At 41.0% G+C, this 16,924-nt stretch overlaps 1 protein-coding gene across 1 annotated transcript in view; it reads left to right on the plus strand.

Moving 5' to 3' along the window:
• ptpn11b (protein tyrosine phosphatase non-receptor type 11b) overlaps positions 1–16,924 on the plus strand; it is a 33,431-nt gene that overhangs the window by 3,524 nt on the left and 12,983 nt on the right. The window contains exon 2 of the mRNA XM_023830100.2: positions 8,829–8,951. Coding sequence (XP_023685868.1) covers positions 8,829–8,951 — 123 coding nt within the window. The remainder of the gene's footprint in view (positions 1–8,828; positions 8,952–16,924) is intronic.

The following is a 16,924-nucleotide window of genomic DNA, read 5'->3' on the forward strand; positions in this document are numbered from 1 at the left end:
CACACATTATAACATGCTGTTACTGAACGTCCTTTTCAAAATCCATAATGTATTGGAAAAAAAAACACGCATGTTTAAGTTTTCAATCTGAAAATTAAAAAAAAAAACATTTAAATTGAGTATGTGAGGAACCGCGCGGCGTGTCAGCGGGTAATGCTGTTGCCTTTCGCTCCTGCACTCCCTCTGTGTGTAATGCAGGCCTGTCCTGTGACAGCCGGGATTCTTCTGGATGCTTCTGTCTCATTTTCCTCTTTCAGTCTGAGGCCATGCAGTTAGTAGAAATGGCAGCTCTGAATTGTCCGAAATGTGTCATCTTTTTATGTGAATAAAAATGATGGATGTGATGGATGGATGGATTTAAAGAAGTTGTAAAGTCATTAGAGAAAGTGAATACTTCTGTCACAAAATTTTCCTTTATTTAAAGAAGGAGGAAATAACAACAGGAGACAGTATAAATAATACAGACAGGCACGTGAAAGCAGGAAGTTGCAAAGGATGAATTGAAAATGGTTGTAAATATTTTGTTAAAAGGACCTAAATGACAAGCAGACTGAGACTTGCACCTGTAGCTTCTGGGACAGGCTCCGCCCTCTTGCAACCCTGCATAGGACAGGCAAGTACAGAAAATGGATGGATGGACCTAAATTAGAAGTATGTTAATATGGCACCAGAAATATTAAAACAATTACACGTGCAATCATTTTCCTGAAGGTGAGGATTTTCAATGGCTTTTGTTTTAGTACAGAATGTAGATCAGCATGACTCTAGCGGATAGCTTGTATTTCATTGTTGTTCAGTTATTAAGCAATAGTATCCCCTTCACATCAAAGCTAAATGTCTGAAAGCTGAATTTTGTGCTTCTAATAGCTTAGGTGAACAAAGATGTTACGATCACAGGCAGTGTATTTAAACGACCGAAAGTTCAGCCATGTGAGGAGATCTTCTATTCACCAGGCTTTTCGCTGTACCCTGAGAATCTGCGTTTCTATCTAATTGAATGGGCTGAGCGGTTTTGTGCAGCTAATGGATAACGCTCGCTAATGTGTAACACTGTCATGGTAGAATGATTATTGTCATTTCTGTCCATCCCGTGATGAAATCATTTTTTTTTCCTGCCACATAATGGCACCGCGAAGAAAGAATATCAAGTAATCATGACAGCATTCATGGTATCTGAGTAGTCCTTTTTACACCTTGATGAATGCATTCTTACTGCTGTTATAATCACCCATGTACAGGCAGCCCATAGTGACAGGAGAAGGGCGTCCCTGAACATGAAGATGTAACCTGCTGAAAACTTGTTTGATGTATAATGGCGCATGGTGCTAGAGCCATAGAAAATCATTTCATTTCATACGTTATTATGCATTATTCAGTAACTGGAGATTTGTGTCATTTTTGTATTCTTATTGAATATTTCATTGAAGTTATGATAGTATCTGTTTCTGTTAGCAATAATGTGTCAAGACACGGTGTTGATAGTTTTGGTGTGAACTTGTCTGTGTACAACGATGCACAGTCACGTGTAGTTTTGGTGGGAAGAAGTAAGTTTGATGAAGGGAAAGGTTTTAGCGTGGAGCAAAGCAGTTCTGCGACCTTGTTAGTGGAGATTGTGAACCCTTTTTATTTTCAGAAGATTCTGTAAAGTGTACTTTATTTACGTTGATAAATATATTTTTGTTGCATTTTAACACTTTGCCGGCGCCCATTACGTCACTCGAATGCTTTATGGAATGACAGGTGTTGTCAGGGTCGGTTGTCATAACACACGGCTTTTGTTCTCTTAGTTTGCTGTTCTATCAAATTATAATTGCCTGCTTGGTTTTATTTCCTTTAATTAACTTTTATTTGGTTTTTGATAAACCATGGAGATTATAAGCGTATTAGATTATTATTGGCTTGTTGGAGGGTATTAATGGACAGTTTTGGACACACAAAGTTCCATTACTACACGCTAAAACTTCAAATCAGTCTTGAACATTTGAGGGCTATGTGTTGTATATTTAATAGGGAAGTTGTTTGTATTAAATTGCGTTTATTGAACTGAAACATTATTTCCGTGAGTTTGTTAATCATTTTGGATGACTTGCATAAATATTCCACTACGTGAATCGGACCTCGGGCAAGAGATCCCCATTTCAGCTGCATGAGAACTTTCTTCCACGCTTTGCCACCCCCTGGTATGCGTTTCCCAGTGTGACACTGTCACCCAGTCACCACAACACTGCGGTTACCTAGAAACCCCTCACTCCTTCTCACCGGCTCATTCACATTCACTTTAAATACACACTGAGGCCAATGGAGAATAAATAATTTGACGATTTGCCTTTGATCTCAGGGCCTTTAAAAGAGACGCGTATAAAGAAATGTGCAAACTCTCAAGGAAATTGTTAATACTTGATAATAGCAACAACAATGAAAAGAACACAGATGCATGTTGCTGATTTGCATGCCTCTTTAGTGTTTTTTTTTTTACATAAACACTTTTTCCTGTATATAGGTGATGATTGTTATGATGGGAAGAACCAAAATGGAAAGGCTGACTCCAGTAAGAACACCCATGTTCAGGCAATCTCTCTTGCAAAACAAAGATACACTGTTAAACTTTTAAATAAGGCATCACACATAATACTTGCCAGTGAATGGTAAAAAGTCGTCCCGATTTTTTTTCTTTACGTCATGTGATTTATACTGGAAAAAACAATCTAATGCATCAAATTTGCTGTCAGCCTAACTAGATAAGATTATCAACAGAGACAATTAAAGAAGGAAATGAAAATCACGACTGCATTTGTGTGTTATTTTTAATAAAATTAAAAAGATTCTTTATAATATACTGTACTGACTAGTACATTTATTTCTTCACATACCAGTACAATGAGTCTGATATAATGATCCATCCATCCATCTTCTAATCACTTGTGCTGTTCAGGGTCATAGCGTATTAGATATTTCAGTTATAACAATTTTAATGTTAAATGCAGTTCTTGTTAGTAGTTTTAATATTTTTTTGACAATGTTAGTCCTGAGACAATTGTGCTGTCATAATAGTAAATTTGCTGAGAATTTTATTTTGCTCTTTGTGTAGTTTCTGATTTTATGAATCACATTGACCTTCGTTATACAGTATGTATGTATATATTTACAATGAAACATGGTGCCAAGCTGGACTTAGGCTACCTGTCGGACACTGATGATCGTATCACTTTCTGATTCTTTACAATCAAAATAGTTATTTTGATGAGTTATTGCATCACTGTATTTTATGACTGGATTTATTTGTTTTAGTTTGTCTTTCTTACGTTTGGGGAAATTATGCTGATTTTAACAGTTATTAAACCTTAGCAAGATACCCAGTAGACATTATCAACATTTTTTCCTGCTGAAAATTAGATTCTTGTCGGACAGGCCGGCTGAATCATTCGCACCCTCTTTTTCCCTTTTTTGAAAGCATACCCCTTTTGAAATCAGAGCACAGCTGGCCGTGATGAAGACCATGAATTATTGCCCTATTACTTGGCGGGGGTCTAATTTTAACCCAAGGAGACACTGCTGGTCATGGAGGGTCTCTGGAGAGGGTGGGGAGCAGTGGCCTGCTAACTTGAAGCTAAAAATATCAGCAGTATATCCAAAATCCACACGCTGTGGCTTGTCCATGACTAATTTAGCCTTGGCGAGGCTTCAGAGCAGAGACATGGGGACTAAGTATATCCCCCTTTGTCACCAGACCCATATATATAAATAGGCCTGACTGTTCAACCTGAGGAGTGTTACGTAAGAGGGCAGCCTGCGCTGGGGGCCGAAGGGACCACTGGGCTTCCCCTGGCACTGCAGCCCCTTGCGGTTTTACTACCTGCTGCCACCCTTTGTGGGAACCGGGGGCCAACTTGGGGCCATGGCCAGCAGGGAGGGGCGTGTGTTTCTCTCATTTAGCCAATCACAGTCTTCATCGTATGACATCACCACATTAATTAAAAGCAGCGTTTTCTGTTGGTTGTAAAAAAACTGGCCACTGTGCTGATGTCATACGATGAAGCCGTTGATTGGTTAGAGAAGTGATACGCGAGCCCCACTCTTGTTGACCCGCGGCAAAATCAGGAAGTCCATCGGTGGAGAATCGGGGAGGAAGGGAAGGGCTGAGGTGGAATACACCGGAAGCAGGGAAATCAGAGCGGAAGAACAGGGAATGACGAAAAGTGCTGGATAGGGGAAGTGACTGAAAGTTTGACTAGCGATGTACATTACCAGTCGAAAGTTTTCCCTACTACAGGTTTTTATCACTTTTCCATTTAATTCATAAACGGCAGGTTTTTTATTCTTGTTAAGCATTGGAAAGTTGAGTGAACAACTATAAATATAAGTCGAATAAAGCAAGTCTCCTTTATAACACGGGAGGGGCATGTCTGACATCCTATTAACTGGTTGTGTGGTGATGGCATAGACAAATTCTAGGCTGTCCTTTAACTTTAAATATACTAGTTAACAGTTTCCTCCCATGAAACAGTGCAGTATTTAATGTCCCTTGCTGCTAGAGCAGGTTAGTTTGATGAATCAAATGTATGACCTTTTTCTTGTCAATAAAGGTACTCAAATAGTGAACACATTGTAAATGTAAGAATTGTTAGAAAAGATTATTGAGAGTCAAGGCTTACTGTAAGTGAGTAAGATGCAAATGTAGAAAATCTTGACTGGTAGTGTACATGTAATGGGCTGTAGATGTATTACCATAAGAGGCTGTAGACTTTACTCAGAATGTGCATTAATCTGAGAGTCAAGGCTGTTTGCTCATTAAAGGGGAATTACAACTAAAGTCCCCTTAAACATTATGGGGGTGGCAAATGGTATCACTGGGAAAGTCTGAAGCTTCTGACCTACCAGTGTTTCTACAGGTCTTTGTCAATCATAGTAGCATAATTTGTAATAGCTACAAGCAAGACATGATAATGTTTCTTTTTCTAAAAGCTCCAACAAGAGGAAATTATTCAAAGAAATTATGTTTCATTCTTGTCTACATAATGACACTTCAGAATCATCATAAAATGCATTTTTTCTTTGATGCTGTAATGATTAGATGAGAAAGGATCCAGATATGGAGATTCCACATTTATTTCCAAACTTCTTTTCCAAGAGCAGGTCATAGGTTAAAGAGTGAGTAAGAACATACAAATGATGCCAAGCAGTGTTCCAAACACATCATCCAAACACATCCTCCAAACACATCCTCCAAACACATCCTCCGAACACATTCTCTGAACACATCATCCGAACACATCCTCCGAACACATCATCCGAACACATCTTCCGAACACATCATCCGAACACATCCTCCAAACACATCCTCCAAACACATCATCCAAACACATCCTCTGAACACATCCTCCGAACATATCATCCGAACACATCCTCCGAACATATCATCCGAACACATCCGCCGAACACATCATCCGAACACATCCTCCGAACACATCATCCGAACACATCCTCCGAACACATCATCCGAACACATCATCCAAACACATCCTTCGAACACATCCTTCGAACACATCATCCGAACACATCCTCCAAACACATCCTCTGAACACAGTCCACGGGGGACACCTACCAAAACAAAACACCAAGACGAAGAGCTACAGTAGGTAGCTGTGAGATCAGGCAGGGGTCACACAGAGAAACAGTGCAGCCTGGGCCTTTTAAGCTGGGCCATTAAACACTGGATGGTCTGTCAGTGTGGCCACTTTTCAGGTGCAGTGGAGGGGGAGATGAATGGAGGCGTGACTGTTTATCTCTTGAATGACATGTGTGTGTTCTTCACCAAAAAAACACATTTAATTTATGCCTGCCATTATTAATTAGTAGCTAATAAATGTATGGGTGTTTTTTCTTCATGGATAGAGACCATGTGGAGCGTTCATTGTAAAACGTTAATTGTAAATCGTTGCTAATTTCGGATGTGACAATAAACCAGTCATGGAGATCTGAACGATCTTGGTCAAAAATGTAATAAAGTTTGCAAATATTTCTAAATAATATAATGAGGGCACAGTAACTGAAACCTTGTAATATGTTGTGCAAAGAACAGCTTTTTCCCAAAACAATATTTACATATTAACAAATTTGATTAAAGTACAGACTAGGGCAGGGACACGTTTTGCTTATTTGAGAAACAAACAAGTTAAAGCGATTTTTCTATCAGGACCATTGAAGGTTTTGGTAAGAAAAGAGCACTGACATCACAGTAAACAGTTCATTGGAAGTGTGTAGATTTTTCCAGGAAGATTATCTTTAATATTTTGCATTTGTCTCTCCTTATTGAGTAGGATTGTGCTGAGAAAGGTCTCACCACAATTAATTACTATGATTTAAAAGTAACCTGAGAAGTGTTTGTAATGTAATTATATAGGAGGAGGTGCAACTTGACGCAAAGTGTTACCTAGTATTCAGTTCAGTTTAATTCACATTATGTTTTTATAGTGCCCTTCCACACATTTCTACAGATAACAAAAGCTATATGCATTATATTGGGTGATTGGAACTAGGCATTATTTCAATAATTTGATTAGTATTGATTAGCCAAACATAATATGCTAGTTCACGAATACATGGGTATATTGGATGGTTTTGGATGATGACTGGATGATGCAGATACTGGGGTGACTTTGGGAATGGTTTTTAAAAGGGTGTGCTGACACATTTTGACGAACAGAATGTTATAGTGTAACGACTGCATTATATATAAAGAGCAAATCTGTTCAGATTACAGCATCCAATAAAAACGAAAGGTAAATTAAATGGAGGATACTGGTTTTATCCACCTTACTGCTAGACAGAGGGCAGGGCAGTAAAAACTAATATGTTGCCTTGCTTTATTACTTTCACATATGCATCACCGAAAAAACAAGCGTCCTACAATGTATGCTTGCACCCGTCAAGGAGGCTCTTCTCAATCCCAAGATCAAAGACCTTTCGTTGTGAAATACTTTCTACTGAATCAGGGGCTCAGAATCTGCCCAACAGCGTGTGTGTGGAATTTGCATGTCTTGTTGTCCTAAAATAACAGAAAGAAAAAGACAAACATGGTTGACAAAACGCAGTTAGAACTAGAGGAGGAATACTTGTATCTTCCAGGTAACAAAACACAACGACTGCTAAACACATAGATTTTGAACTTATGAACTTCCAATATGAATCAAGCACAACTGTCTTTTCATGTCACAAGAGGGTTATCAACTTGCAGTGAAATAAATTCTTCTGGATATGTAGGAAGTTGTCTTGAGGTATTATTTTTGGTTGCAGTGCTTCAGTCCAAAGTTGTATTAAGATTAGGACATGCTTTGATCACATCATACAGTCTGATAGCTGATCAAACCAATGACTGCACTTGTGTCGTACTTCTCAGGTCTTTGCTGACTTGGTGGAAATTTGCTTTTTTCTAACTTGAGATTTTTTTTTTCTTTCATTTTTTTTTCTTTAGCAATACATCACTTTTTCCACAAAGTGAAGTCAAGCTAATGTTGCAGTGTTCACTTTACTTCCTTGCAGTCTTCAGGACTCTTGAAGTTTATGGCCAGCCGTAGTTATGGGCAGTATTATGTATCAGTTATTTACTGTCTATATGAATCTGCATGTTTATTCAGATTTGCACGTACATGCAATAATGTATATAGTTGTAATGTATATAGTTGTTCCGTTTGTATGTGTAGTACATATTTCCTGTGTTACCACAGGAAGTGGAGACAGTCTCTCTGTATGAGAACCCCATGCAAGTTTGACATCCTTTGACAACCTAGCGCACACACACTAGTATAATCACAAGAATCCCTTTAATAGGGACACTGTCTTTGAGAACAGGTGAGATTCTCTGACTGTCCAGTGACACATTCTCTCTCCTCTCTCTCCCATTTATACACCTGTCCTTGAGGTTCTATGTCACTGCAGTTAACTATGTCCACTCTAGATAACCACAGATAAGTGACCACTTATTTTACTCCATCGCGTCTCTTGTGTCTCCATTCTGTCGTATTTTCAGTAAAGAGATCATGGTTAAACTCAACTAGAAAACAGTTATAGTATTATGCTAACAACAGCTATATTATTATACATCTGGATAAGCAGGATTTGATAAGTTAACCCAGATGAGAGGTGGATGAAATATTATGATAATTCAATGATAGACTTAATAAACTGTGTAAGTACTCATTGAGTTAATAGATTTCACCCAGGATTGGCACTGCAACCGACGTAAAAAAAAATTCACACTGTTCCGCGGCTTTCAGACTAGTATGGTGTTGAGGTTTCACCTGCCACACGCCTGCTCTCAGGTTCTCATCCCTGAGGGGGCTTGTCGTGGTGGGTGCGCAACGCGCTGTATCAGCAAAGACCCCTTACTCATGTGCAGGGATTTGCTCTCTGGTCTTGAATCATTTTTGATGATTATCCATTTAGATTTTAGGAATAGCATGCTGTCGGTCTCGCTAGTTACCTGAGGCTTCACATTAACTCGCTAAGCTAACCTACAGGCCTCAGCTATTAATCTTTCCTATTCTCAATCTAGCTTTGAATCCTTGGAATAAAGTAGAATTTTGGGTAAAATTAATTAACATGTTGAAGTATGAATTCTTTTCTATGAAGTGCTTTCTCTGTTCCCATGCTAATATGACAAGGACACAAACATCCACGCGCAAAGCCTTCCTCCGTGAAATTTAACGTTGCTTTTAGCATGATCATTCAAATGCCCTGTGGACTTTGTGGAACATGGTCTGTGCTGTGTTACCTGTACGTGGTTGACTTCTGTGTGCTGAAGTGGTGCCCATCCTTGTTCGTTCTGGCAGGTGGTTCCACCCCAACATCACAGGAATTGAGGCTGAGCAGCTGCTCCTGTCACGAGGGGTGCACGGGAGTTTTCTGGCCCGACCCAGCAAGAGCAACCCTGGGGACTTCACGCTGTCCGTCAGGTACCCTTCTCTTCCTTGGGGCGGAAAAATAAGTCACAGTTGCACTGATTGTCATAATGGAATCGAACATAATAAATGCTCACTAGATGGGCACAGGGGCAGCATGGTGGCGCCGTCGTTAGTATTGTTGCCTCACATCTTTGGGTTTGAGTCTCTGCCAGGGCTCCATGTGTGTGGAGTTTGCATGTTCATCCCGTGTCGTCGTGGGGTAATCCCCGGGTACTCCGGTTTCCCCCCACAGTCCAAAAACATGGGTTGGCGCCCCATCCTGGGTTGTTCCCTGCCTTGTGCCCTGCCATGGGTTGGCGCCCCATCCTGGGCTGTTCCCTGCCTTGTGCCCTGTGATGGGTTGGTGCCCCATCCTGGGTTGTTCCCTGCCTTGTGCCCTGTGATGGGTTGGCGCCCCATCCTGGGTTGTTCCCTGCCTTGTGCCCATAGCTTCTGGGATAGGCTCCAGACCCCCCCAGATCCTGAAAAGGACAAGAGGTTACAGAAAATGGATGGATAGGTAGGGACAAGCCATACAGGCTACCCTGATATATTGTGAATATTCATAATGCAAGAATTGTGATTCTTTCAGTTAATGTTGTGGAAATGCATTTTTTTCTTTGTTTGACCCCCTTATTCTGCAGAGTATGTGGGCGTCCGTTGGTTTCTGCTCAACAGTTTCCATTCTTTGAGGCTTTGTTGAAGTCTCCATGAACTTCTTCAAGTGTGTTGTAGACGTGAAAGGCGTCAACTATGTACAGTACTGTTTAACTTCTCAGATTCCCTAGAAATAATGCATCTAAAATTGCAGCCTTGCCCACAGATTAATTGCAAGCATTGCAAGCCTCTATTCATTCATTCGGTAAAACTTTAAAAAACTAAGAATTTTTTTCACAGCATTGTAGGTTTGTGAGGAATATTACTTACTAGTTACCAATATCTATTTAAATTAAATCAAAATTTACTTTGTATGTCTACAGCTGTTTATTTTAATGGGGCAGTTACACGTGTGAATGCAAAATGATACATGATACTTATTTAGAATTTGCCCTGAAAATTATCAGTTGCTTGAAACCATGTGAGGAATTTGGTAAATGGTAAACAGCGACAGAAACTGCATAATTAAAAAGGGAAAGTCATTAAATTGAGTATTTCTTGCAGTTGTGCTGTAACCGTGTATAAATTCTGTTTCTGTACATACTGATAATATATGGAATTATGCTTATTTGTGTGAGTGTACTAAGAAGCAAGTCTTCAAGGTCCTTGTTTGACTAATTGATTTCAAGTTTTAAAAAAGTGCATTCTCAGCTTAAATACTACTGCATTCAGTCCTTGATGAACCAACCCCAACAAGATAGAAGCTCCTGCACTTACGTGGGATTTAGGGAATTGTAATGAAAGTGATTTTCAGTTCCATTATATGATGCTACATGGATGCACTAATTTGCACAACATCTAAAGAAACGCACAGGAGGAGCTGAAAAGGAGTGCCAGAAATAACCAGCTGAGCCGTGACGGAAAAAGTGCACAGGCTGGTTCTGTGCCGAGGCCCAAAGGCTCTGGACCTAAAAAAGGAAGTTATACTGACCTGTGAGCCAAGTTTCCACATGCTTGAATTTTGCACACATGTGACTGTGTGGTGTCTTTGTTTTACGTTGCGTAATCTCCTCTCTGACGGCAAAGATATTTGTATACGTTGCGTTTGACACTCGTAAAGCTCCTTTTTGTCTACGGATAACGGATACATCAGTAGCATTAATTCATACAAAACACTGTCTGAATCTTTGATCACCCTTAACTGAGGTGATCGATGGACCCTTCAAGATGTAACAAGTGGTTCGTACCGGCTGATTGGAAAGGTCAGCTTTTGTGCTGATTGGAACCAACAGATTGGTTCATTCACTGCAGGTTTATTTCCAGTTGAAAACTGAGATTATGATGAGCGTTTCTCACTCACCTCATTGACTGGCTATGCGGTAAGATCATTGCAGGGCACATTTGTGCTCTTCAGGTCTGTCAGTTACTGGAGGGAACTTATCAGTCATCAGCTATTTAACATTTAATATTGCATCCTAATCACTCCATGTAAAATTTATCACAGTGTGACAAAGAGCGGGCTAAAATGGCAAATTGCCCCTAGCCACAAACATGATAAAGACATTTATCATGACCTTTAATCCTTAAATATTGGGTAGTTTGAAATTTTGAAGTATTCCTAATTTCACCAAACGATGAATGCACATCAACCTATTTAGCATGTTTAAATGACATTGCAGTGACCTACTCGGAGAATGACCTCCCCTGACCTCCCCAAGTTTTTTTAAGGAAGTTAAAATTGACCACAATTAATTATTTGATGAGGAAACACTGTGTAGGAAGCGATTTCAGTTTGTGATTGCATTTTCTCAGAATGTTCTGTCTGTTCCAAGTATGTTGTGGTTGAGTTGATGTGTGAAGGGAGTGCGCTGTCTGAGAATGACAAGAATGGCAGAGAGGTTTTTTAGCTTATCCTACTCTGCCTTCCGCAGCAGAAAAGCTGGAGCAGACATCAGTGAAACTCCACACCCAGACATTTGCCCAGAGCTGGCCATGCTTGTTATGGCTGACACAGCAAAGCCTTGCTGGTCGCTAGGCCATCTTGTAGCGTTACCTTTAAAATGACTTGGAGGTAGGTTGACTAGACCAGTGTTTCCCGATCCGATCCTTGGGGATCCCCAGACAGTCCATGTTTTTGCTCCCTCCCAGCTCCCTGCCAGACAGTCCATGTTTTTGCTCCCTCCCAGCTCCCTGCCACGCTGTCCATAGTCCATGTGGACTGTCTGGTGGTCCCCAGGGACTGGTTTGAGAAACACCGAATTAAGCTACCAGCTGTTCCATGGGTGCTTAGATGTTCAACCAGTTGATCGGAAATTTGCTGGGATTGGAAACTGCCCCTTCTTCAGGCTTAATTGATATGTCAGATATGTAACCGAAAATAGGAACTCTCCAGCAAAGAGATCTATAAATGAAATGTTGAGGCAACTTGTTTCACATTATCAGTAGCAGCTGAAAGTGGGTCAGGCTCTGTCTGGATATTTGTGTTGCGATGTCCTAATTTAGCCAGCGCAGGTATGTCACGCTACAGCTGAGGTTTAATATCCCTGATAGGCCAAAGGAGGCACCACGAGGCAGGAAGTGTGGGTGCTTTTCATTTCTGAGAAGAGGTTGCATGCCTGCAGAAGGCACCATCCAGACGCTGGCGTTGACGATGACAGGGCCATCTCTATCTTTAAAAAGTGATGTAGCTTTTCTGACAGGCTATTTCTTCCCAGAAGTCTGCAGTCATGGTCCCCACTAACCCCTAAATGATGGTGACACACTAAATCACACTGACGGCCCAGTACGCGCTTTATGCATTTCTTCTCATAGTCTATATTCCCTTTCATGGTCACCATTACGGATGCCCTGGCCTTCGACCATTGTTCACACAAGACCTATTATTTATGCATACAGTTCTCATCTTATAGCCTAGATTGTGTCAGTCTTCAAGCTGAAATTGATAGGGTAAAAAACAGATGGAAATGAATGTAAGCTTATGATTAAACATTGTAATGAAGCTAATATATTATGCATGACATCAAAACTTTGAACCTCTTTGCAATCGCTGCAATAATTAATCAGACCTGCCTGCTCTCATGCATTTTGCAAGAGTCTCACGCATGTGGAATGATTCTCCTGCTCTCCTACAAGCCCTTCGTTTTCTCACGCAGTCGTGTTTAAGTTTCCGCCTGAAAAATGTTTTAGCGCATTTCTCCGTCACAGCTACAAGGCGCAGATAGAGTCACCTACTGGGGAAAGTTTTTAAAAATTGGCCAAAAAATGGCTTGAAATTAGCCAGTTTGAAAGAAAGATTTTTAGAAATATTTGGAAATTTTGGAAGCCCCAGCATGGCAGCCCCCCCCAAAAAATCCAATTCTTCTACAAAATGTAGTCAGTCCCTCCATAAACTGGCACAGCGCCCTGGGCTTAATGATTAATTGTCCTTCCAGGCTGGATGGATGGGTATTGAAAGTGGGCCTCGGTTTGGCTGATCAGGGCAGCCATTGGCCAGTGTCCCATGCTGCAATAGGCTGATGAGGCTGCACCATGCTTCTCCAGAACATGAGGATTTGTTTACCAGTCCAGCAGCCACACATGACCTGGAAATTACCCATATTGACCTTATAAACTATTCCGCCTTGTCTGCACATGCTGAACGTACGCAGCCTTTGGCAGAAAAGATCCGGGCTCCTGCAGCGTGGTACTTTAATGTTGGAACTTGGTGGATTTGGAGAACTTGTTGCTATATCCCTTGTAATGGATGTTTTTTCCTGCTGGTTAAAATGGACACATACAATAGGGATAGCATGCTATGTGAGTTAGGGCTCCTATTTTTGTGTTGGAACGCCCAGCATCAGACAAATTCCCTGCCCTATTTATGAGTCTTGCTGAATCATCCCATGCAGTGTGTTTTAAAATCCCTTATATCACATATTCTTGCTTTCTCAGATTATCACCGTAAACTATTGCTTTCAGTTGGATTGAATGGGGTTTTTGTGACTCTCATTATTCACCATCATGCTTTTATGCAAATACCAACGTGAGCATCGGCAACGCAGGAGAGATCATTGATGGAGTTTTGTTTGCTCATGTATCCTGATTTCCGCACCTTGTTGAATTTCATGAAATGTTAATGCAGAGAAAGGACACAGATCCGTCTCCTAAACAAGGAATATTTGAATTTGCCTTCAGTTTTGTGAATCCGACAGAGTGATTTCTGCCTTTTCGTTGACCTTCAAATTCTCTTTAAGATACTTTTATAGACACATAAACATAATGGCCAGAAATTTGCCAAGAATGGCGAGAATATTTCTTTCTTAAGAGCACAGATGAAGCCAGAGGACATTAAACATCCCTGGAATCAGGCAAGTCTCCTCTGTGCTGTTCTGTGGAAGCACTGGCCATCCATCTGGCAGATCCTCACAGCCCAGGCAGCAGCCAGGCTTAGCCGTGCCGGGGGGGGGGGGGGGTCGCGAGACTGGCCACATGACTGTCAGTGGAGGACCACCCAGAGACCAGGCCTGCTGCCTCTGGCTTTGTGGTGAGTAGCTCAGTTTGCTGACAGCCATTCAGCTGGACTGCATGTTCGCAAGGCGGTCATGTAATTTCTGCTGGCTGCTGCCATGAATGCTGGCCAGGGAGTCCTTGGGGAATCGTGTGCGTGTGGGGGGGGGGGTTATCTCATTCTAAAACAAAGCCCTAATTGTTCAGCCATCAGCTTTTGACAGAAAAAACGCTGTCCAGTGGAGAGCCAGAGCGCAAGGATAGTGCTGGTCAGGCACTGTAAGTGCCGTCTGTCTGGGGCCCATTGCCCAGAGCTGCACCCGTAACGTTCACTCTCAGGGATGTGCGTCTAGCTCCTCCTTGAATGACAGTCTCCTAGACATGTGTGTCCAAAGCAGGAAGCTGGTTTTTATTGCTTTTGATTGGAAAAGGCAGTTCAGTGGTCTCCACCTGAATTTAAAATGTCCATTATTTGTGTATTATTGGCACGTGGAGCTACTTAATTGTTAATAGTGTTTTGCCTTGACAGGGCATGAATAGCACTGAAATGTACACATGACGCATAAGAAATTCAACTGTTCAATTATTCATTTTAAAATGAAGTTTCACATTATGTGAGTTACGTCTAGCATGACCGTTGGATGATCATAACAAAATATGATACTGTTAGTCTAATATTAATTAGTTCTTGTTTGTTTGAATTGTTTTTAGTTAAAGTAAAAGATTATGGATGAAGTAAATGTACGAAGCACCACATTCAGTTCAATTCAGTTTATTTTTATATATCACCTTTCACAAAGGGCGCTACATGGGTGTGATGTTAAACATTGTATATAACAGTAATACCTATTTTCTAAATAATTTTTCTAAGAACACAGGGTCTTTTGGAACGTATCACTGAATATGTATTTTTTTACAGTGTTGTGATACTCTAAGATGTTTATTTCAGCTTCTACTGTGTAATAGAAGGTACTCTAAGTGCATTATATTGTGTCTATCAGCTTCTATTGTGCAACTATAAAGCAGCACTAATGTAAGCCCTGCATCTGTAGGCATTCAAACAGCTGAATATATTAAAACCAAAGTCATTAATTCGCCTATTTTAAAATGTTTATAGCTTGCAAGACCACCTATACACGGGAAACAAATACTGCATCACTCGGTGAGGGTCGTTATGTAATGAGGTGCAAAGTTTGCTCGTTAAAAGCCCGTGAAGGTTGTAAACATTGCTTAAAAACTTTTTTTTGCACAAAATATCAAGTGCTGAGGTCTGATTTTCAGTATCTCATTGCACATTTCGAGTCTGTGATGTCCCTCTAGTCGGAAAATGTGTGAATCTGTGGCCAGAATCGTCATTCTTTCTTTACCACAAGCAGCAGTGGTACATTCTTGGGCAAGAAGCTTGTAATCCTTTGTCATATGAATGTTTTTGAATGCTGGTATGAGGTTTGGGTGTTGCATGTGTCCGGTCCCGGCTTATGGCTTCGCACTGAAAAGAGGGCCGGCCGACTGAATGGACAATGGAAAGCCTCAATGCTGAGACTGTCTGTCCTCTTTTTTCGAGCGCATAAAGAACATTGCTGTGGCTGTGAGCTGAGTGATGAGCTCCTTTGGGTCTGAACATAGAATTATTGAGTCGGTTCCCTGACATGAAGCCATTAACCTCCCGCCGCCCCCCCATCTCTCCCATTCTCTCCACAGTGAGTGGGATGGGCACCATGACGAATCTGGACAAAAATGCAAGTAACAGGAAAGAGGCTCTTTATGCGTCCCTTATGGGCTGTGGAACAGACAGAGAAATAGGAGGCAGCCATAGAGAGGAGACCCCCCAGGCCTGAGACATGATCCGGATTTTGGCAGGCAGCTAAGATGCGTCTTGGGACGCAGGGGGCATAGGAGACCTTCTGTCAGTTGGCAAGAGCTTGATACTTCAGTTACACTGCTTATGGCTGTTTTTAGGCTGTGAAATTTATGTTATATGTGATTGAAGAGAAAATTTGTTAAACTCCATTTATTTTTCGTTGTTTCTGAGCCGAGACCGTTAATGACCAGTGTTACAGTAATGGGAACCAAATCTCACTCAGCTCTCATGGAATCCAAGTAAGAACTTTCCAGAACGCACTATGTCCACAGAAATTTTCTTGAGAATGAATCCCATGGACTGAGCGAGCTTTGGAAATTTGCTCTCCAGTCTATTAATGTAAGGCGCATCATGAGCTGACCTAAGCTGCGGACGTCTTCCGTTACCTTTCTGGTACTTATATCCTAGCCTCTGTAAAGAGGCTGGAGTAGTTTACTGTCTCGCTACCTGCAAGATGGCAAAAGTCGGGAACAGAAGCATTTTGCAGGTACAACGGACGCAAACAGTTTTTATTTTTCTTTCTAATACATTTTTTATCATATTGGGGCAGCATTTTACTGCATCGTGAAACAATGTATATGGATCTGTGTGGTAGGATTTGTATGTGTGGGTAATTTAACACACATCTGCCTTGTCAACAGATTTTAGCATGAAGCACCTCTCACACATGACAGTCAGCTTTTTATCTAAACGTACAGGTACCTGAGACCGATGCCGCAAAACAGTGGAAAATTTCAGCAAACCACTTCCTTTCTAGTCTTTGCACGGCTGCACATTCTTTTAAGGCATCAGTAACCAATATATAAACCCTAAAATGCATATAGGTTTACTCTTATGCAGTTTCTCAATAGTATACAAAATCATCCTTGTAGTTAACATACCTGTGGATGGCGTAGCATTAACAAGCAAAGCTGAACCGAATTGATATATCATATTTCAATCATTAATATAGTCATTAGGTAAAACTAAGTCACTGGCACTACAGTATGTTATGTTAGACTTGACTAGAGGCAAAGCTGTCACACATTCCCACAAGTTACTC

This window comes from Paramormyrops kingsleyae, chromosome 8, assembly GCF_048594095.1.
Source record: "Paramormyrops kingsleyae isolate MSU_618 chromosome 8, PKINGS_0.4, whole genome shotgun sequence".
Classification (NCBI taxonomy): domain Eukaryota; kingdom Metazoa; phylum Chordata; class Actinopteri; order Osteoglossiformes; family Mormyridae; genus Paramormyrops; species Paramormyrops kingsleyae.